Genomic DNA, 20,213 nt, shown 5'->3' on the forward strand with positions numbered 1-20,213 from the left:
CAATATTTTACTCACGAACATTATGAAAGTTTATCTAATAGAATGATAAATCGCTGAAAATTTAGATTTTTTTTAAAGTTACGGAATGAATTCGTATCACATTTGATGTCACCGTAGTATTTTTGCAATCAATATATGTGTTTATTAATGCAGTAAATGATTTCTAAGGTCCATTGTTTAAACAAAATGTGGTGTCATCAGAATAGGTTTGTTTATTTTAATATTTCAAATCTCCTTATTTAACAGTGGCATTTAACGTAGTTTATCGGAAATAATAAATGAACAATTAATAGGGAAGATGGTATATTATTTAACTAATTGATACTTTTGTAAAGCATCTCTATTTTTTAATTGATTCAGTTACAAAGTTGACTTGTTTGAGGCATTTTATTATTAAATTTTGATAAAAATAACAATTGCTCTTAAAAAATCAGTAAAAATCAATAAACCTTGTTTCTTAATTGAATTTGGGTGTTCTTTCAAGTTAATAAAGTAAAATATTTTCTCTTTTTCACGAAACCAATGTCATCAAATGAAATAGTTTCTATAATAACTCAGTAAAGGAAAATGTGTCAACAAAACATATATGGAAAACAATTAATTCCCTTGCACATCCAAATCCTTCCCTCACTCTGCCATTAACGCTTGACGTAAATAATACAACCATTGACAGCATTCCTGAGATCTTAGACACATTCAACACACATTTTACTAACATCTCCGATTTGGTCACCAAAACTAAATTTGAACCATATAATTATACAAAATTCAAAAGATATCTCAATGATAAACTAAAAACACATTTATTTGAAATTGCACCAATAACAGTATTGAAGGTCCGTAAAATAATCGACTGTTTAAAAAACAATAAAGCACCTAGCCTTGACAACATCGGTTCTGATATACTCAAACATTGTGGTGATACCATTGTCGGCTCAATAACGTCAATCATAAATAAGAGCATTCAAAGTGGAATTTTTCCGGACAAGCTTAATAATGCATATATATTGCCTGTGCATAAAGAATCAGATAAAATGACCTAAACAACTATAGACCCATTTCCATACTCCCTACTATTTCTAAGATATTTGAAAGACACATTTCAAATCAAATGAAGTCATTTCTTGAAAAACATCAATTGTTGCATACTTTCCAGTCTGGTTTTCGTCAAAATCATTCTTGTCAGTCATCATTGATTCGACTTATAGATTCTTGGCTACAAAACATAGATTCTGGAAAAATTGTAGGGACAGTATACCTTGACCTTAGGAAAGCCTTTGATTTAGTAGATCATGATATTTTACTTAAAAAACTTTCCATGTATCATTTCTCTGAGAGTGTGCTTACCTTGATGCAGTCGTACCTATCTAACAGACAACAATGCGTCAAATTCGGAACACAACAATCGGCTTTTCAAACTATAAAAGCCGGGGTACTTCAAGGATCTGTTTTCGGCCCTCTTCTTTTCCTAATATATATTAATGACATGCCGTTTTTCCTTCAAAAGGGAGCGTTAGATCTCTATGAAGATGACTCTTCCTTACATGCAGCTGATGTTGACATTAAAAGCATTCAAAGTACTTTGCAAAATGGCTTAGATATATTATCAAATTGGTGCTCTTTTAACAATATGTTAATTCATCTAAACAAAACTAAATGCATGATATTCTCCAGTGCTAAAAAGTCTGCAAACACCTTATTACTTAAAATCAACAACATTGTTATTGATCAAGCTGAACATCATAATTTACTTGGTATAACTGTTGACAAACATCTCACTTGGAAACTGCATATAAATAACGTCTGTCGAAAGCTCAACTCAAAGCTAGCCTTATTAAAACGCATTAAACCCTATCTAAATTATGAAACAATGAAGTTGTTTTATAATTCATACATCTTACCACATATGGACTATTGTTGTACAATATGGTGCTCAGCCACAAGATCAAATTTAAAGAAGGTAATTTCGATACAGAAACGTGCTGCAAAAATAATAATGAATAAGCCGTTTTCCTCTCCTTCAATTCCGATTTTCAATAAACTGGGCTGGTTGTCATTTGAAAAAAGGTGTAAATTTCTTGTTGGGACTATAGTGTACAAAGTTTTAGATGGCTCAATGCCTCCTTATTTTGATGACGTTATTTTGGTATCAAATAACAATACATACTTTCTTAGGTCCACCACCCACAACGATTTATCATATGTTGCATTTAAAACGAATTACGGAAAGCGTAATTTTTCCTTTTGTGCGAGAAATATATGGAACCTTATTCCAAATAATGTAAGACAAGCACCTACAATTATTTCCTTTAAACGGCACCTTAAAAATCATTTGCTACAAACGCAAAACCTTTTTTGATATTGTGGGTTGTATGGATTAAAATACTGCCTTTGGGTATTTTATTCTTCTTCTTTTTGCTTTGTGATTGTCTGTTGTTATAAAGAACGAAATAACCATATTATTAGTATTATAATTATTATTATAATTGTTATTATTTTTATTATTTTTTATTATTATTAATATTTTTATTATTGTAATTTTATAAATATTCATTTTATATTATTAATATTATTTGTATTAGTATTATTATTTTCATTATATGATGCTTTTGTAAATTTTTTTAAGGCTGATTGCAGTATGCTAGACATTGTTGAGTTATATTTACATATACTGTGTTTTTTGAAGACCACATTGTAAAAAAGATATGCTATTTCTTAATGTGTTATCTTCGTGAAATAAAGTTATTATTATTATTATAGTTTCTGGTAAAACTTTTTAATGTCTGTTTGACATTGTTTTGTCGACAAAATGAACCTTATTAATCTATCAAATAAACTAATGGAACTATTTTTTGCAGAGACGAATATTGTTTATCATTGTTCTTGGTAATTATATTGTTATACCTAGTTTGTGTTGATCTGACCGGTAATCTTTTTCGAAGAATCTTTTATTAGTATGAAAATGTAAACGATTTCAATAGTACATTGTCAACGCATTTTTATCGGTGCATTGAAGCATACTGGGCCGATCTTGACATGACGATTTGTGGATCGGGTGGACACACTTTGGTCAAAGTCTGTGAGGGTGTCACAGTGAACGGGTGGACACACTTTGGTCAAAGTCTGTGAGGGTGTCACAGTGAACGGGTGGACACACTTTGGTCAAAGTCTGTGAGGGTGTCACAGTGAACGGGTGGACACACTTTGGTCAAAGTCTGTGAGGGTGTCACAGTGAACGGGTGGACACACTTTGGTAAAAGTCTGTGAGGGTGTCACAGTGAACGGGTGGACACACTTTGGTCAAAGTCGGTGAGGGTGTCACAGTGAACGGATGGACACACTTTGGTCAAAGTCGGTGAGGGTGTCACAGTGAACGGATGGACACACTTTGGTCAAAGTCTGTGAGGGTGTCACAGTGAACGCCGAGTGTATCAACCAAGAAACGGTCGTTCATTGAAACAATTACTATCTTCAATGTAAAATTATAAACGATTCTTTTTCAAAAAACATTTGGTTGTTTGTTAAATCCGTTACCGTCACGCGGAAAAAAACCTTTTTAAAACAAACACACAGTACCCGGTCGTGCATGCGTGCTGTAAATACATGTATGCGAAAGTGCTTTGTTAAGGGACCTTAAGGTTGGTATTTGGTTTATAAAATGATCAGTTAAGGATAACCTTATATTTTCACAATCTCAATTTCTCCTTTGGTTAAATTTCAATTGAAATACATATCATACGCGTATGTTTTGGGGCGTGCCCCCTGTGAATCACCGTTAAATTTGGACCTGACAAAATCGGCGTAACGGTATCAATATTGGGTTTATTCACTTACCTTAAAGCCACACACCTTGAAATGAAAGTAAATTTAAGTATAAATAAGAAACATATTTTATCTATCTGTAGAAATCCGTCTTTTTTGCGCTTTAAACCTTAAAGATAATCGCATTTGTTGAAATGGACGTATACGTCTAGAAATCTTACTTTCAAAGAGGTATCGTTTGAAAAATAACAAATTACTTGCTAACTAGGCTATAGATTTAATTCAATCTATGCCAATTAGAATATATCTGGTGGTAACAAGGTAGAAATCCGTTATTTTGCGCTTTAAAACTTAACATGGAACAAAATTGTCAGAAAACCAGGTTTTCATTGTGAAAAAAAATCTGATGAAGGGATACAACTCAAACTGAACTTTTGAAATGTACAAACAAAATTACCCCCCTTTGTAAGTTTGTTTAAAAATAAATCTATTTTTATTTTCGGCGACCTTGACATTGGAGATATTGACGTGATTCTTCTGTGCGATACACCGTCCGATGATGGTGAACAAATGTGCCAAATGATTTTAAAATCTCCCAATGAATGACATAGTTATGGTCCGGGCAAGCTCATTTATGGCCATTTTTGACCTTTGAACTCGAAGTGTGACCTTGACCTTGGATATATTGACGTAATTCTTTCGCGCGACACACCGTCCCATGATGGTGAACAAATGTGCCAAATGATTTTAAAATCTCACAATGAATGACATAGTTATGGCCCGGACTAGTAATTTATGGCCATTTTTGACCTTTGAACTCGACGTGTGACCTTGACCTTGGAGATATTGACGTAATGACAAAGTTATGGCCCGGACAAGCTTGTTCCGCCCGCCAGCCCACCAGTCGACATTCGTCTATCTAATAAGATCTGTTTGACTAAATCTAGGGACCCCGTTGGAAATAAGCTTTTTCATGTTTACATGTCTAAGCTTTACGGGTTATCCTGTGTATACATCATGTCGTAATCTAATTTGGATCTGTGATAAATGGCACCATTCATGTAATGCATGTTTCTGAATATGATAATAATGCAATCTATACGTTATTTATTGCCTTGATTGCATTGAATTGTAAATTGCTTGACATGTATGCACAAATAAAACAAACAAACCAGTTTTTTCCTTCGGAAAACCTGGTTAAAAATAATCGCGTTTGTCGAAATGGACGTATACGTATAAAAATCCTACTTTCGGTTTTAAAATAAAAAAAACAAACTTTTTAACTAGGCTATACATTTAATTTTATCTATGCCAATGGGAATATATCTGGTGGTTACAAGGTAGAAATCCGTATTTTTGCGCTTTAAAACTTAAAAATAATCGCGCTAATCGAAATGGACGTATACGTATAGAAATCCTACTTTCGGTTTTAAATTTAAAAAAATAATAAAATAACTTGCTAACTAGGCTATAGATTTAATGACAATTTAGCACACTTTCAAATTGCATCGATATGTATTGATAAACATGTATTTTAATTTCAAGGTGTGTGTCTTTAAGTAAACGGTCAAATGATGATTTTAAAAATAACGAACATCCATTAATAACGAAAGTTTTTTATTAAGCATATACATAATTGAAACATCACACGCAAATACTGCTTACTTTAAGCATGAGTAATTAAATACACGACCTACACTGGCTATGTCCTATGGCAGACGCCGATCCCGACGTTGCCACTGAATTTCCAATTAAAGTCTAGAGCAGCAAGAAAAGCGCGCATGTATATGGAAATGCGCGTCCATAGATTGTCATAAAATCATTATTTGAGCCTTGTTCTAAGAAAACTGGGCTTAATGCATGAGCGTAACGTGTCGTCCCAGATTAGCCTGTGCAGTTCGCACATGCTAATCAGGGCTGACACTTTCCGCCTTAACTTGATTTTCGGACACTTCCTTAAAACTTAAAATAACATAAAAACGGAACAAGGATCGTCACCAAAATGTCCTTTAAGTGATAAGTTTAAGTAACGTTTCATCCTTGCTAATACTCGAAAGACTATTGTCCATAAACATGGTTTTCTTTTGCAGCTCTCAAGTTTGTTATCTGTGATGATATGCAAGTATAACTAACAATACCAACACCGAAAAAGGCAGAATAGCATGTAAATATTGTGCAAACACTTACTAGCCAAAGACGTGGAATTCAATGTTCCAATACAATGGATGGTTGATGTTCTTGTTAGAAATATAACGCATTTACCGCATTTACCGGTATTCCAATTATACGTGTTTAATTATTCACATATGTTTTCCTTTAATGTAAATTACACTTATTCGCTAGGATAGACTAATACAAAACGCAGAATATTCACTTAGTTCTTAGAAAAATGTACTCTTCTTAAGTTATTTGATGAAAACATGTTGTTCTATTCTTAAGAAATACAAATTACCCGGTACTAATCAAAACTGGTACTATAAGCAATAATGTGCAATTTTAAAAGCGTATACATGTATACATAGTGATCAATAAATTTTGCAAACGTTTACAGACACAATATATGAAAAAAATACACATACAAAATCCCTACACAAATATGTACAATTATACAAGAATAAAATACAACAAAGTAAGATCAAATGTATTCACACTTTGTTAAAACCCACAACACAAAGGACATGACTGTCAATGAACAATAAATATGCCTATAACTGTGCAAAAGCAAGAATACGTAACAAATGACAACAACTATAATATACAATAACACTTTGTTGACCTTTCAGGTATTTCAAAGACAAATGTCTCACAAAATATTTCCTTTATTTAGGAAAACACATAAATCAGTCATCAAAAAAGAAGAGGATCTTAGGTGTTCAAAGCCATAGTAACTATTTCCAAATATATAAAATATTGTAATGAATTTTCAATCTGTGTGCATTGAACAATTACTATCTTGAAATTGAAACTACTAATAAAAGCTGAATAGCTTAAAGGCAAAATGGTCAAAGCTAAAACAAGTAAGCTTTTCAGGAGTAAATCATATTTTGCAAGAAATGGAAAAAATTATAATGGATGCTTAGGGAATCACTATTAAAATGCCTTTTTGTAGACCGTTTTTCTTGTAAATGTTTGTATGATAGGCAGTAGTACAGCTTTTCAAGGCCAGTATACACGCATCTTCCTATGATAATCTTAACTTTAGTTGTAAATACGTAGCAATTTTTAGTATTAACAGGTTTAAGCATGATAATGTAATATACATACTATAAACACTAAAACAGACAAAAACGTATAGAATTTGATGAAATTTTAGTAGTTTTACTAAAATAATTTTTATGACTTAAAGACATTGTATATAACTTCAATAAATAGCTTGATGTACGAAACGGTGATGTGTGGTATAACAGCAACAGTGTGCCAGTATAACATAGACTGGGATCATGTATGGATGTTTGTGAAATGGCACAATTAGCAGCATCTGTAACTTGATCTGAGATCAGTTAACTAAAAAATCACTCAAGAAAAATATATATATACGTCTGTAGATTATGTTATTTAGAGACATACAGAAAAATATTAGCACGATAAATTCTAATAGCAAAAACGCCTTTTACAATTGTAAAAATACTAAATAGAATAAAGTAAAATAGATGACTTGTTTGTTTTCAGTTAAATATTGCTTAAACTATCACTTTAAAGGGAGACAATTCACATACATTTTAGCATCACACTGAAAAAAACGGGGTTTATTGCATGTGAATTAAGTGTCGTCCAAGATTAGCATGTGCAGTTTGCACAGGCTAATAATGGACAATACTTTCCGTTCTTATGGAATTGCTTGTTTTAAGAAAGTCTCATTTTTGAAAAAAATCCATTTTAGACGTAAAGTGTTGCCCCTTAACACTGAGTTTAATTCTTGTGCGTACAGTGCACACAGGCTAATCTGGGACTATACTCAAGGCACAAGAATCAAACCTAGGTGTCCCAGAGCAAGGCTCATTTCGTCTACCTTAACAGTCTGATATAATGCAATATTACACCAAAAACAAATATATCTGCTGGCCTTTTCAAGTAGGATTTTTAGAATATGGCATTTTGTGATGGTGATACAACATAAATGATCCCTAATATAATACAGAAACCTCATGTGACCATTACATGTCTCCACGTATTGAGAATGAGATTTAAGTGACAGAGTCAAACAAAAACATGGTAAAAATATAATTACAGAAGTTTATTTATAACTATTTTAACACTTTTCCACTCAGAAGCAAAGTGAAAATAGCTATGTGCAAACAGCATAAAACCATAACAGCCTGCAAGTAACTGGCAGTCTGTTCAGATTTTATGCTGTTTGCTGCTCATCAGTATCTAAGGGTTGGATATGAAGCCTTTAAAAACTTGAATTTAGTTTTAAACAAGGGACAAAATTGTCACAAAACCAGGTTTTCATTGTGAAAACAAATCTGATAAAGGGAGACAACTCAAACTGAACTTTTGAAATGAACAAACAAAATTAACCCCCTTTGTAAGTTTGTTTTAAAATAAATCTATTTTTAGTCGTGGCGACCTTGACATTGGAGATATTGACTTGATTCTTTCGTGCAAAACACCGTCCCATGATGGTGAACAAATGTGCCAAATGATTTTAAAATCTCATAATGAATGACATAGTTATAGCCCAGACAAGCTCATTTATGGCTATTTTTTACCTTTGAACTCAAAGTGTGACCTTGACCTTGGAGATATTGACGTAATTTTTTCGCGCGACACACCGTCTAATGATGGTTAACAAATGTGCCAAATGATTTTAAAATCTCACAATAAACGACAAAGTTATGGCCAGGACAAGCTTGTTCCGCCCGCCCGCCAGCCAGCCCGCCCGCATTCGCCAATCTAATAACCAGTTTTTTCCTTTGGAAAACCTGGTTAAAAAAGGTCTACAATTAAATATAACTTTATTATAAGGGACAAAAAATGCGTAAAAATACTTATCTAAGTGGTGAAGGGTTAAAAGACAGGAAAGCCTGTGTCCTCAAATACTCAAACACATGTGAACATAGCCTCATGGGAGAAGGATGACCCTACTTTAAAAGCAGCAAAAGACACTAATCATTCAGTAAATGTGTCTTGTTCTGATAAAACTGGGCATAATACATGTGCGTAAAGTGTCGTCCCAGATTAGCCTGTGCAGTCCCCACAGGCTAATCAGGGACCACACTTTCCGCCTTAACTTGATTTTCGGTAAGGAAGGACTTCCTAGAAACTAAAAATACCATAAAAGCGGAAAGTGTCATCCGTGATTAGCCTGTGCAGACTGCACAGGCTAATCTGGGAAGACACTTTACGCACATGAATTAAGCCCAGTTTTCTCAGAACACGACACAATTGTTGCATTAACAAACTCTTAATTATGCTATATTTGCTGAGGCAAGGCATTTTCTGCAAGTCTAGGTAAACAATTTTAGAAATCTATTTCTGTACATAACATGAGATAGAGTTTTCTTCTTTAATGTATTGGAGGTAAAAAAATCTAAAGCACATTTTACTAGAGGTAGGAGCACAGAGCAAAATAATGTCAATCTAGAAAAGACATAAACTTTAGATGTCTTATTCATATAATCACCAACTTCAATATATCAACATATATAATTTTTTGTTAAACTAGTATTAGTTGCTTTAATAACTTTGAAAACATAACCCAATTGGAATTTAACTGATCTGTAAAAAATATTTTAGCATCTAAATGGAAAAATATATTGATATTGAAATAAAATAAATAACAATAATTTATATACTGAGTATTGCATATTATAACAAAGCCCTATTAGTAATTTTCTTAACACAACATGTAAATCAGACAAATGTGAAAATAATTAATTACCCAGTTGTAAATGCTTGATACTGTCACAGCCAAACAAAACAATGTGCGAGAATATTTCTAAGTACTTATTACTACAAGTTACTATTGGTCCCTTATAAAAAAATAAGTTACACAATAATGATCATATCTGGTTTAACCCACAAAACCTATGTGTACACATATACATACACATTGTACTCTGTAGACACTGTAAAAAGTTTTGACATAATACAATTGTCAGATGAAAAACCATATGTAAACTGTTGTTTGGTACATGAACATTGTTGTAAGAAATTAATCCTCACTAACAAAACACACTGAATATTAAAAATATACAAACATATATTGACAAATAATGAAATTAATGAAAACCACCAAACACTTTGACACTTACAGCATCACATAAACTTCATACAAGTAAAATAATGTTTCCCCCCCCCCCCCCCCCACATAGACACAAGTTTCACAGTTTTTACTGAATTAAAAAGTATAGAAACTGTGTGAACCGTGTATCAAACAAATTATCCAATTATAAACAGGGCTTACTTAAAAGTCATACCACTGTTCACTCAAGCAACAATCCAATTACCGAGAAACTTGCAATTTGCACAGGCTAAACAGGGACGAAACTTTCCGCTTTTATAGAATTTTTCGTATACAGGAGTTATCTTCTGAACAACAATCCAGTGCAAGGGGATAATGTTGTCCCAGATTAGCCTGTGCAGACTGCTTTTACACACATGCATTAAGCACAGTTTTCCCAAAACACAGCTCATAAGTGTCAGAGGGACAGGGGTGGCGGGCTTCAGTCGCCCTCAGAAGGCCTGGACTCTGGAGTCTCCCCAGGGGTGGAGCTGGCTTCTTCCTGGGTAGGGGACTGGGTGTCGGTCTCAGCAGGGGGCTGAAATTTATCATGATGACATCAAAATTAGCAGCAGCTTCATAATAAACTGTATCACCCTCAACAACATAAATATCACCATCTGCAAACATATTAAACAATATTAAAAAATATAAATTTGAACAGCATGATTTTAATAAGGCAAGATGACAACAATAACTATTGTATTCTTAAAATTAGATGGAAACTTGTGAAGGAAGTGATTATCACTAATAGGGGAGGTAACCACTGCTAGCAGATTTAAATGTGCATCGCTCTGATGCAACTGGGCTTTATGCATGTGCGTAAAGTTTCATCCCAGATTAGCCAGTGCAGTCCACACAGGCTAATCAGGGACGAGACTTTATGCTAAGACCTTACTTTAGTTTTTTGAACAAAATTCCTTTTAATAAAAATTTCATGGAAAAAGTGGCTGCCCTAATTAGCCAGTGTGGACTGCACTGACTCATCTGGGAAAACACTTTATCAACATGCAATCAGCCTCATTTTCACAGATTGAGATTCAAATATATCCTGTTACCTTTTCAGAGGCCGGTGCCTCCAGCTGCTCAGTTTTGTCTTCTGGTTCCAGCTCCTTCACCTCATGGGCAGGCTCACTGCAATCACAAGATATGTCATATTCATGGATGAAAATACTGAAAAGACTGAAACTTCCAAGAATACAGATATTTGTATTGATAATGACAACTTTGCCCAAATATAACATTTCAAAGTCTTGTTCATTGCAACATTTGATAACTGTGATATCTGAATTCATTCTCAGCATGTCTAACAAAACAGGTTTATCAACTTTTTGCTCTTCTGATGCTTGGAAAGTAAACCACTTTGATTTTCATCAGAATTCATAATTGTCACGTTAATAATGACAACTGAACATTATTTCTAAACTAGAAGGCAAAAGGTATTGGAACAAATTTGCATTTTTCCTTAATGATTTAAATACCTGTATTTTAAATTCTAATTCCCTTCCAATATTTTATTACAACCATTCTAATAATGACCTGTCCATTACTGACATCATATAATATATATACATGTACATGGGCCATGCCCTGAAAAACATGGCTTACTGCAAGTGGCTTAAGTGTCTGAACAGGATCATCAGGTACAACACTGTCCAGTTTTATGGATTTGTTTGTGAGCAGGAAGTCTCTTTGTACAGTAGATCAAGTTTAGGCAGAAAGTGTTGTCCCTGAAAAGCCTGTGGATACTGGACAGGCTAATCAGGGATGACAATGCATTAAGCTTCTAATTGCCACAGCAAGGCTCAGATACATACATTTGCCAATAAACAGTAAACAGTTATATAGTCAACTATAAGATAATGTCCGCACCTTTCATCAACTGTGTCAACTTGCTGCTCATCTGGTAGCAATGGCTCCTTTTTCTCACTGAAAACAAGTAAAATACAGAGATCACATGACAGCAGTAATGGGCCAATCAAATGGAGAGATTGCATGAGAGGAGTAATGGGCCAGTCAAATTCAATGTAGAGAGAACACATGAGAGGAGTAATGGACCAATCAAATAGAGAGATCACACGATAGGAGTACATTGTATTGGGGCAGTCAAATAGAGAGATCACATGACAGGAGTAATGAACAAGTAAAATATAGAGATCACATGACAGGAGTATAGATCCAGTCAAATAGAGAGATCACATGACAGGAGTAATTGACCAGTCAAACAGAGTGATCACATGACAGAAGTAATGGACCAATCAAATAGAGAGAACACATGAGAGGAGTAATGGACAAGTAAAATATATAGATCACATGACAGGAGTAAAGGACCATTAAAATATAGAGATCACACAACAGGAGAAATGGACCAGTAAAATATAGAGATCACAAGACAGGAGTAATGGACAAGTAAAATATAGAGATCACATGAGAGGAGTAATTTAACAGTAAAATAGATAGAACGCACGACAGGAGTAATAGACCAGTAAAATATAGAGATCACATGACAGGAGTAATGGACCAGTCAAATAGAGAGATCACATGACAGGAGTAATGGACCAGTAAAATATAGAGAACACACAACAGGAGTAATGGACAAGTAAAATACAGAGATCACATGACAGGAGTAATGGACCAGTAAAATATAGAGATCACATGACAGGAGTAATGGACCAATCAAATAGAGAGAACACAAAGAGGAGTAATGGACCAGTCAGTTAAAGAGAACACATGAGAGGAGTAATGGACCAGTCAAATAGAGAGATCACATGACAGGAGTAATGGACCAATCAATTAGAGAGAACACATGAGAGGAGTAATGGACCAGTCAAATAGAGAGATCACATGACAGAAGTAATGGACCAGTCAAATAGAGATCACATGACAGGAGTAATTGACCAGTCAAATAGAGAGATCTAATAACATAAGTAATGAAAGATGACAGGCAGTGTAATGGACTAATCAAATAGAGAGATCACATGACAGGCATAATGGACCAGTCAAATAGAGATCACATGAAAAGAGTAATGGACCAGTCAAATAGAGATCACATGACAGAAGTAATGGACCAGTCAAATAGAGAGATCACATGACAGGAATAATGGACCAGTCAAATAGAGATCACATGACATGAGTATTGGACCAGTCAAACAGAGAGATCGCATGACAGGAGTAATGGACTTGGCTTATGATAGTAAAAAACCCCATTGAAATAAAGATCAAAAGACATGAGTAATGGACTTGAGTTTTGATAGTTGACCCCCCTCCCCACCCCAGTCAAACAGGGATCAAAAAACACCAATAATAGCCATAGCTCATAGTAACTGAAAGCAGATTAAAATAGTTTAAATGACATGAACAATAGTACTATTAGTTATGCCTGATTATAGGCAACAAGTTCAATACACTTTAAATAGTATCTATATGTCCATGACCTATGTGAAATGAAAGTCAAGAAATTGTTTAAGTCCAATATCAAACTGTCAATTTTGCCTTCTATTTTCAATATTTTGCTCAAGATGAAGGAGAGGTACAATGGGCATATACCATGCCTCCTGACAGACACTCCGTGCTATGGGATAGTAGACTTTGGTCAGATTTAGCTCCTGGTAATGCGGGCACCTGGGCAATTTGATCAACATGTAGCATCTCCAATTGACATATATGCCTGTCTCTAAGGCGGCATATAAGACCCCCCATTCCATAGCACTTTGTACTGGTTCTTCCCATGAAATAAACTCAACATTGTCGATATAACTGTAAGGCTTTTGATATAATCAAACTACTAGTATAGTATACAGGTTTAAATTAAAATTAGGAGAGATGTCATGCTGACAAAGTCAATAATGGTGTCGTCCTAGTTATCATAAAGTCCCAGGTTCATTCTCTGCTCATGGACCGCTCTCAAGATTCTTGCTTAAGATATCAAGACCTGTTTTAACCAGGAAATTGGCTCAAACATGTCTTTATAAAAGCAAAAGATTTGTGTTGCAATCAATGTAAAATAAAATTTATCTAAACTAAAAGGATTGAAATTGGGTTCGATTTGTTGCACAAAATATTTATTTGCCTTGCTCATATAAATGGGAAAATGTGGTTTAATGCAGAGACTTCCTTTAAATGAATAATTCCAATAAAGCAGAACGTGTCATCCCTGATTAGCCTGTGTGGACTGAACAGGCTAATATAGTGGGACACTTAACACAAATGCATTATACACTATTATACCAGACTGCCTCTCATATAATGATAGCTTCACAATGTAGGACACTTACTCCTCTGCATTCTCCAAGTTCTCCTCTTCCGCTGCCTTCACTTCCTCCATCAACTCATCACGCTTTGCTCTAAAACATGGGATAAGAATCACAACCAGTGTCCACAGGGAAGGGGTCCTAACTGGAAGCACAATTTCTGGCCTTGTGACAAACTTCTTTTTTGTACAAACACATTTTACTTTTTTAACCCTTTCCCACTCATAAACAAAGTGAAAATGGCTATGTGCAACAGCATAAAATCAGAACAGCCTGCGAGTAACTCACAGTCTGTTCAGGTTTTATGCTGTTTGCTGCTCATCTGTATCTAATGGTTAGAAATGAAGCCTTTGAAATATGGTTCTGAAATAAATGGGGCTCAAGCCTCAGTGGCAGCAGGCAATTATCAGCATATCAGACGCTCTCGTTTAATCATCACTGTATAACCTCAATTATGTAGTTCATGGTACGTCAAGGTCATGTGTGGTATGAACTCAAATTAAAATTATTGCAATGTGACAACAAGAGATTTTTGTAAAACATGTATCCCCCCTCTCCTTCCCCCACCACATGTATCCCCCCTCTCCTTCCCCCACCTTTTTATAAAGGGTTTAAATACCTCCACAAATAAGAACTAAACAAGCCATAAAAATGAGCCGTGATCTGTGAAAAGGGGGTTAAATGCATGTGCGTAGTGTCATCCCAGATTAGCCCTTGCAGTCCACACAGGCTAATCAGGGACAACTTTTTCCACCTAAACAAGTTTTTTGCTAAGAAAATAATTTCTTTAAACATAAAATAACATGAAAGTGGAATGCCTCGTCCCTAATTAGCCAGTGTGGACTGCACAGGCTAATCTTGAATGACACTTTATGCATATGCATTAAAGCCCTTTTCACAGAGCACACACCAAATCAATTAATAGGTTTTGTATCACATTCAAAAGTCTTCTTTATGGATGCTTTGCATGGGTATTACGGTACTTAAAATCACTATTGTAACAATTTAATTTATTGTTACATTCCCCTGTGACATAACCAGTTACCTGGTGTCCTGAAATTTGATTTCTTCCTTTCATCACTAATAAACAATTTAATTAATTATGGATGACGGAGTTCTGAAGATATCATGTGGACATGAAATGGACCAAGCCAATGACCAAAAAATTTAGCAGTGCAAAACAATATATCCCCACTTCTTCAAATATATTCCAAAACAAAGTTTCTAAAACAATTGTGCATTTCTTTAAATGTTAAAAAACACCTATTGAAAGAACAAATGCAGAGTATATGGATAATAAAATATTAAAATAATATAATTTTGATGTCTGTGCCTTTAAATCCAAGTTTAACCCTTTTAGGTCTTATGCTGTTTGCTGCTCATCAGTATCTTAGGGTTTAAAATAAATCCTTTCAAACTTTATTCATGTAAGACAAGTATTTCATTTAATTTGATTTTTGATGGGACAGCAAACAAGTCAAATTGAGAATCTTAGGAATAGAGGGTTAATCCTTTCAGTGCTGGAACCGAATTTTGAAGGCATTCGCAAACAGTTTGGATCCAGATGAGACGCCACTATTCTGATAGTATTTTTTGGAATAAGAGGGCCAAGATGGCCCTTGTTCGCTCACCTGAGAGGAGTCGGTTCATTCAATCTTTACCAAATGTCAAACTTGACCTAGATATTGACCAAACAAACATCCTGGTCAAGTTTCATCATTATTTCATCTGCGAGTCATGATCAATGTACCTATGAAGTTTCATGATCCTAGGCGTAAGCATTCTTGAGTTATCATCCGGAAACCATTTTTCTAAATTGAGTCACCGTGACCTTAGCAGCAATTGTATGAATACGTTTTTTGGCACTGTGACCTTGACCTTTGACCTAGTGACCTGAAAATCAATAGGGGTCATCTGCGAGTCATGATCAATGTATCAATGAAGTTTCATGATCCTAGGCATAAGCATTCTTGAGTTATCATCCAGTAACCATTTTACTATTTCAGGTCATCGTGACCTTGACCTTTACCCTAGTGACCTGAAAATCTATAGGGGTCATCTGCGAGTCATGATCATTGTACCTATGAAGTTTCATGATCCTAGGCATAAGCGTTCTTGAGTTATCATCCAGAAACCATTTTACTATTTCAGGTCACCGTGACCTTGACCTTTGACCTAGTGACCTGAAAATCAATAGGGGTCATCTTCGAGTCATGATCAATGTATCTATGAAGTTTCATGATCCTAGGCATAAGCGTTCTTGAGTTATCCAGAACCATTTTACTGCTCTGGGTCACCGTGACCTTTGACCTAGTGACCTGAAAATCAACAGGGGTCATCTGTGAGTCATGATCAATGTATCAATGAAGTTTCATGATCCTAGGCATAAGCATTCTTGAGTTATCATCCGGAAACCATTTTACTATTTCGGGTCATCGTGACCTTGACCTTTGACCTAGTGACCTGAAAACCAGAGGTCATCTGCGAGTCATGATCAATGTACCTATGAAGTTTCATGATCCTTGGCATAAGCGCTCTTGAGTTATCATCTGGAAACCATCTGGTGGACAGACGGACCGACATGAGCATAACAATATACCCCCTCTTCTTCGAAAGGGGGGGGGCATAATGAGAAAACTGCCCCCCTCCCAGAAGCCATGTTATTCAACTGACCAGAACCATTTTTGAACTCAACTATCGTATCAAGGTAACAAATGTTCTTAGCAAATTTCATGAAAATTGGTCCAAAAATGTGACTTCTACTGTGTTCACATGTTTTCACTATATACATATAGAGAAAAATGCCCCGCCCACTGGCTGCCATGTTTTTTCACTGATCTCGACCATTTTCAAACTCGTCCGAGATATCAATAAAACCAATGTTTTGACCAACTTTCATGATGATTGGGCAAAAATTGTGATTTCTTGAGTGTTTACAAGGTTTCCTTATAGCCAAATAGGGAAAACTGCCACTATATACATATAGAGAAAAATGCCCCGCCCACTGGCGGCCATGTTCTTTCACCGATCTCAACCATGTTCAAACTCGTCCGAGGCATCAATTGAACCAATGTTTTGACCAACTTTCATGATGATTGGGCAAAAATTGTGACTTCTAGAGTGTTTACAAGGTTTCTCTATAGCCAAATATGGAAAACTGCCCCGCCCATTGGCGGCCATGTTTTTCAACGGATAGGAACCACTTTTGAACTCAACCAAGATATTATTAAGACAAACATTTTGACAAAGTTACATGAAAGTTGGGCATGAAATGTGACTTCACCGGTGTTTACAAGGTTTTTCCTTTTTTTGACCTTGTGACCTAGTTTTTGACCCAGCACAACCCAGTTTCGAACTCGGCCGAGATTTAATTGGGACAAAGCTTCTGACCAAGTTTCATGAAGATGAGACAAGGAATGTGGCCTCTAGAGTGTTTACGAGCAAATGTTTATGGACATACAGACGGACGGACATACAACAGACAAAGACCGGTCAGAAAAGCTCACCTGAGCAATCAGGTGAGCTAAAAAGTTGAAAAAATGCTAATTTTAGAAATTCAGCACACAACATTTTAGCAGACGACAAATTTCCCAGCATGCAAAGGGTTAATATAATTGACAGCTTCTTACAAGTTTTCCACATCGTCCGTCTTGGCGGCTGAATACCCGTCCTCGCTTGAATGACCACCGACCTTCTCGCGAATGCACATTATTATCCCGCAGCGATTCTTCACGCAGCAGATTACGTCCACGATGATCAGGAGAACCAAGAAGATCCCAACGACGATGCAAATGATGATGCCAGTGCTGACAGTGACACCTGACAGGAATACGCAGATGGAAAGAAGTTTATCATGAGTCATGTTCTGAGAAAACTGGGCATAATGCATGTGCTTAAAGTGTCTGCACAGGCTAATCAGGGACGACACTTTCCGCTTTATGACATTTTTCATTTAAATAAAGTTTCTTCTTAGCAAAAATCCAATTTAGGCGGAAAGTGTTGTCCCTGATTAGCCTGTGCGGACTGCAAGGCTAATCTGGGACGACACCTTTACACATATGCATTAAGCCCAGTTTTCTCAGAATGCGACTAATTATGAGCCTTGCTCTGGTAAAACGGGGCTAAATGCAGTGCATGAAGTATTGTCAGGGACAACATTTTCTGCTTTTATGGATTTGTTGTAAAAAGGAAATCTCTTTCTAGAGAAAGTCCTGAATAGGAGGAAAGTTCTGTCCCTGATAAGCCTGTGTGTATTGCACAGGCTAATCTGCAAGAACACTTTATGCACATGCATTTAATCCTGATTTTCCTGAGCAAGGCACATATGATTTTCTATCATGCGCACAAACATAATGCCAGATCAAAGACAATTTTTTATATTCAACTTGAAAGGCTTAAAACCTGTGTACCTATATCAATTATGTATTTGTTAAATAGGCACAGGATTTACTAAAAGGACATGAAGTTTGAAGAAATAACACAAAAATAGGACATGAAATAAGGCAAGTTAAAGGCCTTAAGTGAGATCTAATTACCGTTATGCCTTCAGATATATCACCAACAAAATGTATTAAGTCATGATTAATGAATTTAGATTATATGCAAGGTTACATGGTCTGTATTTTCAATAAATCCTGATAAAGGCAAGCGTAAGTAAATGGCAAATATCATGCAAGTTCATGGTTCCAATGTCATTTCAACACAATAAATAACTCAAAATAATATACTATGCAAATACAATTTGAATAATTGTTTGAATATGTATTTATTACACGTCAAATAACATAAACATGTTAGGCAATCATGTTGGCTGAGACACATGGAAATATTAAGTCAATGCATAGTATTAATTTACAGGACATTTGTACAAAGCCAAGAATATCTTCAATACATAGGATTTATTTACAGAGCCTTAAACTCAGTCATCACTTACCTGTAAGCAATCCTTTGCTATATGACAAATAAACTTCATTTTTCTTATCACTATTACATGTAGGTCACCAAACAAATACCAGTAAGTTAGTTAAACCTATTTATTTTAGCTCAATTTTTGCATCAAAAGCTTATTGAAATGCTCCCGAGTCCATTACCTGGGAAGAACCAGTACATGGTGTCTATGGGGTAGAGTCCATTTCCTGGGAAGAACCAGTACTTGGTGTCTATGGGGTAGATCTAAGAACACTACCCCAGGTTTGATTGAACCGTGACATCCCGATTACCAGGCAGATACCATATTTATAAGGTCTTGGCGACTTCTTACCAGTATGTTAAAAATGCATAGGTATTTTTAAATAAAATAATTGTTTCCCTTTCATTGGTAGATAAAAAATATAAATGATTACTGTATGCATGTATATTTTTGGAGAAAAAATATGATTGTGTGAACAAATATATCACATAAAATTATTAATACAACATTTAAAAAGTTGGGTAGGTAACACACTTCCAGGACACAACAAATGAAAACTTTAACAAAATGAATGGGTTTACTTGATAGGTATATTCCATGCTTCTAACTATGTAACCACTTGACAATGAGCAAACTGACAGTTACCTTGGCAATATTTTAACTGACTTGGAAACTTTTGAATAAGGTGACCAACACATGAGCCTGGTTCTGGGAAAACTGGGCTTAATGCATGTGCGTAAAGTGTTGTACCAGAATAGCCTGTGTCATCCCCGAAAAGGTTGTGCAGTTGGCACAGGCTATTATCCACAATGTCACTTATAGCACAAGTCTTAAGCCCAGTTTTCCAAAAACAAGGCTGTATTTAAGTATTGCAAAAATGACATACATAGTCTGCTTTAGGAAAAAATTTATAAAATGTAATGTAAATCTGTGGAAATTTAACCAGTCATTGAAGTTTTTTTGGGGAAAATGGACTTAATAGTATATTACGTTAAACAAGAGGGCCAAGATGGCCCTAGTTCGCTCACCTGAGAGGAGTCAGTTCATTCAATCTTTACCAAATGTC

The 20,213-nt window shown here is 35.3% G+C and overlaps 1 protein-coding gene across 1 annotated transcript in view; it reads right to left on the minus strand.

Moving 5' to 3' along the window:
• Positions 1–5,362: 5,362 nt before the first annotated feature.
• The window catches only part of LOC127867771 (neural cell adhesion molecule 1-like), a 119,661-nt gene continuing 104,810 nt past the window's right edge, over positions 5,363–20,213 (minus strand). Inside the window, exons 17-21 of the mRNA XM_052409155.1 lie at positions 17,868–18,057; positions 14,263–14,331; positions 11,861–11,917; positions 11,047–11,122; positions 5,363–10,526 (exon numbers count right to left, since the gene is read on the minus strand). Of these exons, the coding sequence (XP_052265115.1) occupies positions 10,431–10,526; positions 11,047–11,122; positions 11,861–11,917; positions 14,263–14,331; positions 17,868–18,057 (488 nt within the window). The 3' untranslated portion in view covers positions 5,363–10,430. The remainder of the gene's footprint in view (positions 10,527–11,046; positions 11,123–11,860; positions 11,918–14,262; positions 14,332–17,867; positions 18,058–20,213) is intronic.

The sequence above is a fragment of the Dreissena polymorpha genome, chromosome 2, assembly GCF_020536995.1.
Source record: "Dreissena polymorpha isolate Duluth1 chromosome 2, UMN_Dpol_1.0, whole genome shotgun sequence".
Lineage (NCBI taxonomy): Eukaryota > Metazoa > Mollusca > Bivalvia > Myida > Dreissenidae > Dreissena > Dreissena polymorpha.